The sequence below is a fragment of the Oryzias melastigma genome, linkage group LG5 (assembly GCF_002922805.2).
Source record: "Oryzias melastigma strain HK-1 linkage group LG5, ASM292280v2, whole genome shotgun sequence".
NCBI lineage: Eukaryota > Metazoa > Chordata > Actinopteri > Beloniformes > Adrianichthyidae > Oryzias > Oryzias melastigma.
The window spans coordinates 18,730,664-18,742,273 of record NC_050516.1 but is presented as its reverse complement, the minus strand read 5'-3'; the positions used below and the strand labels follow the sequence as shown (position 1 = coordinate 18,742,273).

General features: G+C 34.9%; 2 protein-coding genes across 4 annotated transcripts in view; both read right to left on the bottom strand.

Moving 5' to 3' along the window:
• Positions 1-6,444, bottom strand: part of prkcdb (protein kinase C, delta b) — a 17,834-nt gene extending 11,390 nt beyond the window's left edge. Inside the window, exon 1 of one of the 2 annotated variants that reach the window (XM_024270323.2) lies at positions 5,601-6,444. The gene's annotated coding sequence lies outside the window, so the exon portion shown is untranslated. The remainder of the gene's footprint in view (positions 1-5,600) is intronic. The other variant, XM_024270322.2, reaches the window with a different exon arrangement.
• A 3,629-nt stretch (positions 6,445-10,073) lies between these two features.
• The window catches only part of fgd5a (FYVE, RhoGEF and PH domain containing 5a), a 38,530-nt gene continuing 36,993 nt past the window's right edge, over positions 10,074-11,610 (bottom strand). For both annotated transcript variants that reach the window (XM_024270309.2, XM_024270310.2), the window contains exon 21: positions 10,074-11,449. In XM_024270309.2, the coding sequence (XP_024126077.1) occupies positions 11,413-11,449 (37 nt within the window). In that variant the 3' untranslated portion in view covers positions 10,074-11,412. The remainder of the gene's footprint in view (positions 11,450-11,610) is intronic.

Genomic DNA, 11,610 nt, shown 5'->3' with positions numbered 1-11,610 from the left:
TTCTCTGTTTTTGTAGATTTGTATGTATTCAGAAACTACAAGTTTTAGCATTTTGCTTGTGTTCAAACTTTAAAGATTTTTTGTTTTTATAAATAGGCCTCAGTGAGCAAAAGTTTTGAACTTTTGTGTAAGGGAAGTATTTTATATTCATTTTGAATATATGATTTGAAACGTTTCCAAAAATTAATTTAGCTTTCATGTTGTTGTTGTTGTTGTTGTTGGTGGTGGTGTTTTTTTTGTTGTTTTTTTTTTTAACTTTTTACTGATCCGAAAAGTGATCCGAACCGTGACCCTAAAACCGTGACACGATCCGAACCGTGAGTTTTGTGATCCGCAACACCCCTAGTAAAGATCCTGTTTTTCACTACTTTGACTGGAATTACTGAAGCTGTTATGAGTGAATTGACTAAAGACTACCAGAAAACGCAAGGTTGGTCTGCTTTATCTGCAAATAATACATTTGGTGAAAAGATTGCAGAAACAGACTTGCAGGAAAAGCTCAAGAGACCTAGAAAAAAAAAAAAAAGATAAGCGTCACTGGGGGCATACCATTAAATGGTACTTAAGGAAAAAGTTGTGTAAGCCTCAAGAACAAAAAGGAAGTTTGTATCTCCTTTTTCCACAGTCGTCGTCTGTAAAAATGTCACAATAACTCGAGCTTTATTTTTCAGCATAAGGAAAACAAAGAACAGCAACTCATGTTCTTAAAAGAACACTGATTTACGAAATGGAAAATGAGTAAGTCATAAAGAAGCTTACGATATTGTAGTTTGCCTTCACATTTATCTCAACCTTGCTCAGTCGTCACATGTGTTTCTGCTTTCAGATCCACTACTCCTTCTGCTAATGTTTCATCTTCCAGGTGGTTCTTTTTTTTCCCCTGATTTCTGAAATTTTTTTCACATCAAGAGCTCCAAATTTTCTGCTGCAGCTTTCAGAGAAATTATGCAGACTCACCAATTTTTCTAATAATGAAAAAAATGCTTTTTTTATGTGGTTTGAATGATAACCAATTAATATAACCCTAACCTTTGTATTTACACTTTAATTAATAGCCACAAAGCTTTGAATTAAGTAATATATTTCATAAAATCCAATTTTTTTACATTCACTGAATAGCTGTAGACTAGATTTCATACACGAGGGTGGGCAACACTTCTGCTTCTCAAATGTATTTGTGCTGAGAACTGGCACTATGCTTGGCAAGAAAACAAAAACAAAAAAAACATATCTCATGGTGTGCATGAGAAGAATTACAAAAAGTCATGCAATAACCAGTTTATCCAGGGAGCCAGCTGTAAAGTTAAAAGAGTGCCCTTTGCAGGAACATTGGGTAAGCATCACATCTGCCATTCTTTTGGTTATCACTGATCTCTAAGAGTGAGAAGTGAAAATCCAAGAGCAGAAGTTTCACAAGCCAGTAGAACGAGGCCAAAAGAGAGAGAGATAGGGGCTCAAACAGGAAAAACAGGCATCTGCATAAACTGATGGGTAAGAGAAGAAAAAGCAGAGCAAATGGGCAGACAAAAACCGAGACAAAGTGCAAGGCCTGGAAGAAACAGTGGAAATCTGAGGTAACACAAACAATTTAATTTTATTGAAATAAAATTGAAGAAAAAAAAAAAGAAAGAAATAGGCAACTAAGTCACCTTTAAACATCAAGAATCACTACATTAAAAACAGAAAAGAACCTGCACTCATATCTTGTCCATGAAAATGTTCCCGCTTGTTATTGCACTCAAAAACTTTCAACAAATCCAATCTAAAAGGTCATACATTAAACATTTTTAATATATATAGATTTTTCCCCCAACTGGATTACACTTGAATGATTTAGTCCTTAGAAATAAAAACAAAAGCAGGGGATGAAGGGACTGATGAACTGAAGCCATTGTCAGTGATGCACCAATAAACAGCCCACATAGCAGAGATGTTCCCAGAAACCCTAGTGATTCAGCCGGTTAGACAAGCCGAACAGATCTGAGTCATCCTATATCACCAATTAAACAATGACAAAAAAAAAAAAAAAATGTCATGAACTGCAAATTGAGTTTATGCGGTGTTAGCGCTGTACTATAAAAAATTTGTATGTCTCCAGAAACAAATACAAGCAAATAAAATGCAGAGAACAATACTGTTTAGTAAATAAATCTGCTTAAAATAATAAAAAATGTGTTCTTAAAGGTACTAATGGCGACTGGAATGATAATGACCAGTTGCTATGTAGCCATACAAATACTGACAGAAGTCTATTTATAACTTCCTAAAGAAAAGTTCTTCAGTGTGAGCTGTAGCCTTAACTTAATGACATGCCTTAGCTTCTCTGAGCAACATGAACCATCTATTACAAAATAACACTCGTTTTCCCAGCACTCTCAGATTGTTTTTTTTGTACCAAAGAAATGTGTGAAAACATCACAAAATAAAAATTAGGAAGCTTAACTTTTGGCAAATTGCAGATGTTATTGTTATTTATTTTAACAAATGTTACACTTGGCTCTGATTTTGCGTTTGCCGACTACTGTTAGGGACTAATAAGACAGAGGTGAGCCATCCAAACATTGTAACTAGGACCTTAGTTATCAGCAGATCAATGAATGGTGGATTCACTTCACCTGTAAACTCTGCATGTTTATCTTTGATTAAAAAACAAGAAGAACTCTAAAAGTCATCGGTGAGATAATTCCATATCGAGCATTAACATCTAGACTAATAGAAGAAACAAGTAATATTTCAATCATCTTATTCCAGAAAAATGACATAAACATTTAGACAACCTTGAAAAACTATATTGTCAGTAAGATACATTAATGCAATATTTTGGCAAAATGTCAGAATTAAATGCAAGTGTAGCACTGCCTTGAAGGTTACAGTCACATACTTTAAATGTCAACAAAATATTACTGTAAAGAAAAAAAAAAGTCCAGAGAGTGAATTCATAAAAACTCACACTTCCTTGTACTATAGCCAGTACATTCTTGCTTAATTTGTTTCTTCAGTAGCATCAAAGTGCTGCATTTAAATATTCGGAATTGAAGACAGATGCATCCGTGCAATTCATCCATCCGACAGAATGACAGCATTACATATGCAACCAGATTCTGCTTTCCTGGTCCACACGCACAATACACTTTATGCCTTTTAAATCTAAAGCTGTAGAATCAGTTCAAATCTGAGGAACTTTGTGAAAAATTCTAAAACATATCAAAGTATAAAATGATCAATGGCAGCTGGAAAATGTTACAATTGAAAAAAAAATAGTTCTAAACTTGTTGGGAATGAAGTAGTGGACTCTAAAGATCAATCTCTAAATAATCTCTTGATTTTTATACAAATGAAAAAAATATGTATTTTAAAAATTAGACTTTTCTTTTCATTATAACATCACAGATAGAAACAGATGAAACTATAACATTGTTTTTGTTTTTATGTTAAACACATTGAAATGAAGGTAATATGAAACTCAAAAGATCATAACAGCTGATATCATCTTAAACTCTGCTAAAACTAAGATGAATAAAACTACTATTAAAGTGAAATTCACTAGCCCTTTTTAAGAGAATTAAATATTGTTTTATTATCGGTTTGAACAAGTTTAAAAACTGAAGGAGTTTCCTCATACCTTTCATAATAATAAAAAAAAAATGTACCTACTAATTTGTTTAACACATGGCTATGGTGGTATGCATTTTTCCCGCATTAGCAGCCTCTAAACCCTTTAGGTAATAACCCAGAATAAAGAAGGTTTTAATGAGTTTTTGGGGAGACTGACGGGGAGGAAAAAAAATTCTCTCAAAAATGTTGTAATCATGACATTCTGAAAGAGTGGGGAAAAGATGAAAGTCAGAGTCAGTTTTATCACTACGGATCAACGTTTATTCTCGAATGACCAGCAATATTTAGATTCAAATGACATTTTAACCTATACAATTAATCGACTCTTGAATCTGAAAGATGACTGAACTTCACATGCGACAACTGCATTTTTTCCCCCCTTCTTTTTTTTGGATTATTTCCGAGTAGCACTAAACTCTCTGGCATGAAGTTAAACCGGCTACACCAGCATGGAAATAATCCCGTCCCTGTGTTTAAGGGTGAGCATGTGTTCGCTTGCAGTCAAAGGGGTGTCGATTTCTGTCTCATTCACAGTTCACAAAGGCAGTCTAAGCAAGATACCTGAACTTGATAAGACTGCAAGAGCCAGAGACAGGAAAACGCAAGCCTGCAATGAGTCAGACGTCAAGTTATTAGAGCCAAAAGCTGGAAGAAACCAAAATAACCACATAAGGACACAGATTAAAAGGAAATTGGCAAAACATTTGGTTGTGAAATTTGAAGCCTTTTCAGCTAGCAGAAACTGACACATAAAACATGAATAATTAAAATACTGTTCACTTTAAAATGGTTTAATCGAAACATGTATTAGAAAAACTAATACAACTGAACACCTTTCATATTGGCAACTGCTTTTTTCTCCACTCACTACCATTATGCATTATACTATTAGCCGAGCACACTGATCAACTCCAACAAATCAACTATTAGCCTACCATCTCTCTGCTCCAGTCTATTAATTTGAAGTTTGTTCATGCTGGGTTTGCGTGACACAGATAGGATGTAAAACCCCTCACCAAATTGATGTCTCAACTGTACCCACAAAGCAATTTATGATGCTGCAAGCCAATATTGACACACCAGTAACCTGGGGTAGATTATGTTACCTGCATTTAGTCTTCAAAGCACAGACACCAGCCATAAACGTGGGAGTATGTGTTGTAAGAGTTTGGCAGGCAGTGGAAGAACTGTCTCAAAAATACATTGATGGATTGAGCAAAACTAGTGAGATCAATGAAAGGAAAATTCTCACACATAGGCAGCTCCTTTTAAATCAAACACACAAAAAAAGTCTCCCACTGAGCATGTAAATGCACGAACAACTGCAATTCTGATTTGAATGGCACAACTTAGTTTCTAATAGATCATCCCACCTGTAAAAATGCAAAAGTAGTTTAACCGCAAAAATGAATCAGTTCATGTGGAAACATTTAACTACCTATACAATAAAGTTAATGGAGAAAAATGCATAAGAAAGGCGCCTACATAAAAACAGTCTTTGGAAGTAGACTATTTGAATGTTGTACACCTCTGTCAAATAGAAACCGATGACATTGCAGCCATTATGAACCTTTTCTTATTGTATTCCAGGACCTCCATTTACCTTTTTTTCAGTTTCAACGTTTTTTTTAAACAAACTATTCTAGTTTCAATATACAACCTTCTATTGAGATGAAAGCTGTGTATGAAAAACTTTGCATGCAAATAAATAAGCGCTTAAGTGAAAACAGGATATATCATTTTAAACGTGGAGTTTGGCAGCTTGTCACTTTAACCGACGTTCATATGGTTTTTAACCCCGCAGACACAGTCACCACAGAACCAGTCATGTGTAAACCCAAACATGGCTTTGCTGCTGGTTGGATTCGCTGTCTAAAACCAACCGAAAGTTTGGGTTTTGGTTTCTGTCACAACTTTTAAAGTACGACACTTGCTTTGTGTCCGCGGCAGTTTCGACTCGTTTACGATAAATTAATAGAACTTACTTCTTTGACCCGACAGTAAGCGGTCTGTTTGCCGCGGGTCCTCGCGGAGTCCGGTTCCTGAAAGCTGGAGTCTGACCAACTTCAAAGACTAAACAAAAAATAAAAAAAAAAATCAGGAAGTGTTCAAGTCAGCGTGGAGGTTCCTTCAGCGTCTCCCAGCCAGGTTATACTGAAGCTCTGACGAAGGCGGCGCGAGCTACAAAGACAAGACGTGTGACGTCAAGCAGGTGAATTCGTGAATTCCCACACAAACGCGCGCGCGTGCACCCATAAGCACAGCTTAAATATAATGTTTGCTGACTTAATGCTTGGTTCATCCGCACACAGAACCGGACTGACCACTTTTAAATTACAGTGTGTTCTGGTAAAAGCGGATTTGCACGGCTATGCCCCGAACGTGTCAGCCTTAGAAAAACACGGAAGTATCCCGACCAGTGTCACTTGAGATTAATTGTTAATGTTCGTGAACCACGCCCCATTTTATAGGAAAACACAAAGTTAGCCTCACAAGTCATCAAGAGGTCATTTTACCTGAACACGTTTAGCATTTCCAGATTGACCACATCGTATTTTATAAAAAATAAAAAATAAACTAGAAAAAAATAGAAAGAAAGAAAAAAAAATCATGTGCTTCTGAGTCACTAGTCCAACCCACGAAAACTAAAACATTCCCAACACAAAGATAAGGTACACTTGACTGCCTATGACCTAACTATGGCTCTGGACAAGCAAAGAGATGACGAAAACATCTATTAATGGAAGCAAACAGTGGGATTACCAACACAAAAACAACCATTACTCATCAAAATCACAACCATAAACATTATAAGTAAGGGGTTAGGCTTGCATGTAAAAGACAAGAAAACATGAGCATCCATGTAAGTTACAAAGTAAAATAAATTAATCTTTTGAGTAAGTTTTAATTTTTTTATCAAGTATTATTCTGTCCAACAATTCTATATTTCAATTGACTAAATTCAGTTTTTCATACAAATTAAAAATCTATAGTTAGATTTCTAAAACAGGTGACTGCTCTTTTCAAGTACAGAATAAAATCTATATACTTCCTTTCTTACTTAGTTTACAAGAAAAAGTTATCCAATTTGGCTTTTCCCACAGTTTTCACTTCCTTAACACTAGCCTGACATCATGCTGCAATACTGGTCAATAAGATTCCGCTCTCGAAAACAATCACAGACGTATGTCATCCTCATTTTTTCCTCTCATATTGGAAACCACTTCCAACTTCTTGAAGGTTTTAGTTAATATTTCTTGCTTAAAAAATCAGGTCACTCTGGCTTAAAAATTGATAAAGGAAAATGTACTGGATTTCTTTTTCCTGACACACGTGCAAGAAAACTTCCCCTAATGCTTATTTATAGAGAGAAGACTATCTTACGATGCTGAATAGCTTACTGATCATATGTGTTCTTTTTACCTGCAGTAATGGAAAATAACCATAAGCAAAGTTTTAAATAGACTTGTCATTATAGCAACTGTGGAAATTCCACCCTTACCAGTTTGTACACTTTAGGAACAGTAAGTGACTACTGGTTTTCTCAAACATCCACTTTAAGAAAGAGTTATGTATCAGTGACAGATGACTGTTCAAACATTTGAATTATAGGCAGCAGGGGACTCAAATGTTTCCTGCCGTCAGGGTCAATTTTACCATTCCAGCAGTTCCAGAATAGACTGTGCTGAATGATTAGATGGACATAAATGAAATAATAATCCATAAAACAGTAGAGAAAACATAGCCCTGTTTCAGGTGACCTGAACACTAAATAGTATGTGTTTTTCTATTATCAACTTTTTAAAACATCCCTCATCTTGAAGAATGAAACTGGAGCCAGTCTTTTTTCCCCTTTTTGATTGTTTGTGTAATTCTTAAACATAACTTAAAACTCCTAAATCTGCCTTTACATTGATGGTTGTGAAGTTATATATGTTTTCTTACAAGCATCAACCTCAAAACACATGAGGGTCAAGATGCTCCACATGAGTTAAGCAACAATACTTTACACTTTCAGCCACCTGTGAAAAGGCTTTAGCTGAGAAGAAGAAAAAAAACTCAAAAAAAGCAAATCAGGAAGTATCTTTCAAGTATGAACATGATATCTCATCTCAGGTAAAAAAAAAAAAAGTCTGCAGCAAAGCAGATAATACGCACAACCTAAATGTCAGCAGGACTGAGATGTGTTGCACTTTTGTTTTGCTGTCAGTTATATGTGGCTTCCATTGTGCAGTCAACTTTACATTATTAAGTTTGTGTATGAAAGTTGTACACACAAACCTGAAACCAATAACTCCCAAAATTAATATCATTATGACATTTTTTTTCTCCATTTTATGTCAAGCACAATTACAAAATCTTACCTCCTTTCGATGTCATTGCTTTTTCTTTAAAATTTAAAAATCAGTTCCTGCTAAGCAAACATTATTTGATTTCTGGTGAGTTTTTTCAAACCAACAGTCACTTAGAAAGATTTTTTTCATCAAGTATTGTCAGCGTCCTGGTTGTGACAAGATTAAAATCTTAGATTTTGTTCATGGAGTTCTTGTCTCTTTGTCCTCTTGGGAGATCCTTCTTTTCTAATAACGTCACACTGTAAAAACTGGAAAAAGCTCATCTGCTTTCCACCAATGGAAAGGTTTTGTCAAACCAACCTGGTGCAGAACAAGGTGCCACGATACTTGGAGGACATGAACAGTTCCTACAGTCACATATATTCTCTTTCTCATCTGTCTATTGTTGCTTTGAGTAAGTATTGGGTCACTGACACTCCTGGGATTGTGTAACTAGAGCAATACCAATCTTCCTATTTTATGTTCTGCCTACTTTCTGACTAACTTTATTTGATCTAATTGGTTTTAGTCTCTATTAGCAGAATCGGCACTAACTGTCCATTCAATGGAATATTTCAGATATCCTCATGTGGGGAAGTAATCTGTATTTACAACTGAAAAACATTTGCCCCATTATATTAAAAAAATGTTAGTAATATTTTTTGATCAATTGTTAATCTACTACAACAAAAAATTGTAAGGTTTTAACAGTTTGTCTGAGACTTGAAAAATTAAAACATGATCTGGACTTTTGGAGGTATGTCTGAGTTGAGGCCAAATGAAAGTTATCATGGCTCTGTGACAGAGGACTGTCTCTCAGCTGCCATAGGTCCCCCCTCCAGAACTGGAGGAGCAGTCTGTTTAAGGAGATGTCAGGGGATATTTGTACAGACAGCCCCCCTGTAATCCAGGTCTTGCAAAAGGAGTGGAAGATGAATGTATATATTACATCAAATGGCTGCAGTGCATACTATATTTGGGAATGTTATGCACATGTAGGAAAACAACGGTGGACATCAATGGTGTATAATCCCTATGGACAACAAAATATGTGACTTTGTTTTGACTTCGGACCTAGGTTTTTCTCTTGGTTTACTATGTCTGGTGTACGACAGCATAGATTTTGTCTGTAATAGATTTATCCTTAAAAAAATTGTGTCAACAGATATGTTTTTTCTTTTTTTTTCATAAAAATTAGCAGCATTTCCAAAAGGATTTCTTGGTGAGTTTATATATTGGACCATAAACTCCATCCTGTAGATTTCTAAACATGTCAGATGCAGATGGGAGAAAAAAAATAACTTAAGTTCAAATACAAACTTTGCCTGTCAAAGTTTTATCGGTGATAGGTGAAATAAAAAAAGAGACTTTACACAGGGATGCAGAATCCATTTTTGTGACACAAAAAACAAGCATAAAATTTCCATTTGTTATCTTTCAAGCAAAGCTGTTTTCGTATGAATTTCTTTTGCACAGTAAGCAGGGGAAGAGGAAGTCTTGAGCCTCTGTATCAAGATTAAATCAGCTTGCCATGACGTGTTGCTATAGCCTATTGGACGAACACGGTCTTACCCAACTTACATTTGCCACGATCAGGTCACGAAGCTTTGTGGATGCAGCCTCGCAATTCAGATGACAAGTACACTAAGACCACAAAGGACAAAAAATACAAAGAGGTACTTTAGTGCACGGTCTTATCTTTTAGGCTGTTGTCCCATTATGTTACTTGGCGTGCTCAGCTCTCCTTTATCAGTCAAGTTAATGATTAGAAGATTAAAACTGCAGGTCTACACTGTTACTGTCCTTTGGATCCAATTTTTGAATTGGTTTATTTTTATTTTGTTCCTATTTGCATGAACATTTACAACACACTGCATGCTGGAAGTGTAACCCATAACACAGTGGGTTTAAGCTGTAGGGAATGTATAGAAAATCTGGACAAAGGCGAAGGTGCAAAGGTGAGCTTCAAAAAAATGTGACATGATGGGTGAAAGTATGTGGGGAGAATGGATCCACTTTAAATAGACGGATCCTGCTTTTTAGGGTTTGTATTAAATAAAGTGTACATACCTGACTATTAAAAAAACACAAGTGAAGATAAAATACACGAGTAGCCCAGAGGAGTCCAACACAGACAGGATATATTTTTATCCAGCAGCATACATCAAGAAAAATGCCATAATAAAATATCACAATCATATATTCTTTTATATGTGGATAATACTGTAAAGTAACAGAAACATGTAAGAAAAAAACAAATCACGTCTGTCCATACAGTACTGTGATAACGAAAAGAATCAAAGATACAGTTGAATTTCAGGCACAATCATAATAATTGCAAATTGCACAACATTCAATAAAAATAATAAATTGGCACTTAAGATCAGCATGTCAAAAAATATGTATATAAGATAACCATTAAAATACATTTCTAAAAGTGATTGGCATGCTGGGAGAAATTTTACAGTTTCAATTTAAAAGACATTGAGTAAAATTACACAAAAAGTATAAAGTTCACTTACAATCATGAACAGAAAAATTCACTACTTGGAGTTTTGTGTAACACAATTTTATACAAATAAATCATTTTTATATATGACTTCATTATCTGTTGTGTATACTTCACAATTTATAATTTGAAACACAGATATCTGTCAAAATGGGGCAAAAAATGTCCCCTATAAAATATAAGGATCATAATGTTTCAAACACTTCTGCAAAGAAAACTGTTATTGGGTCTTGGAAAAAAAAGTTTATTTAAGAATAAAAAAAAAAAGATTTGTATTTGTGTGCTGGGATTAAATAATCCTTTCTTGATCAAATCCCCTTGCAAATGGTTGAAAACATCAAAACAGGCAATAGAAAATGACAGTAGAAATGCACACTGCTACCTAATTAAAAACCAAAACCAAAGTCATTGTCATAGATACCAGATTCCTGTAGTGTTTGAGTTTGTTGTTTTAGAAAGTATGTTTACATCATATTTGTAAACTAAAACTTTATTTGAAATAATTTTCTGAAAAATCCTGTTTAGTTAAACACAACAAAGCTGAATATGTTTCTGTTAAAATGAGAAATCTTTTTAAAAAGGTAAAAACTAAGTAGAAATGACAACATTAAAAGTCTTCTTAGATTTTCAAAATTTTAAATGTATTTAAGTTTAAGCTGCTCTGGGAAAGGGAAGGCCTTGGTGAATGTTCATGTTTGAGGATTTTTATCCAGTTCATCACCATAGATGTTGAAATCCTCCTGGTTTGGCTTTACTTGGTTCCTTTTTTTCACCCACAAGGTGGCAGCCTCTATACAAAAAGTCATTTGGTGGTTTGTCTTTGAATCCCACTGAAAACCAGATATGATGCATCCTTTCTGATGGTCTGTTTTTAGGCGCAGCAGGTAGTTTTGTTGTGTTTCACAAAGTTCTAGCAGCCAATGGAAGAAGGGCTTCTGTTTAACTGAGCAGATGCTATAAAACAGTGGCTTCTTCAATGGCATTGACCCATCTGAAAAACACAAACATGACAGTTAAAGTCCAACCCAATCATCTTTTGATCTATTGTAAAAGCATTCTTAACTCTCTCAGGGCCAAATTAATTTTTAGCAACAAAAAAAATATATATCTAGGGAAAATTATCATATGGGTTGTAATAGGCAGTTAGCATTT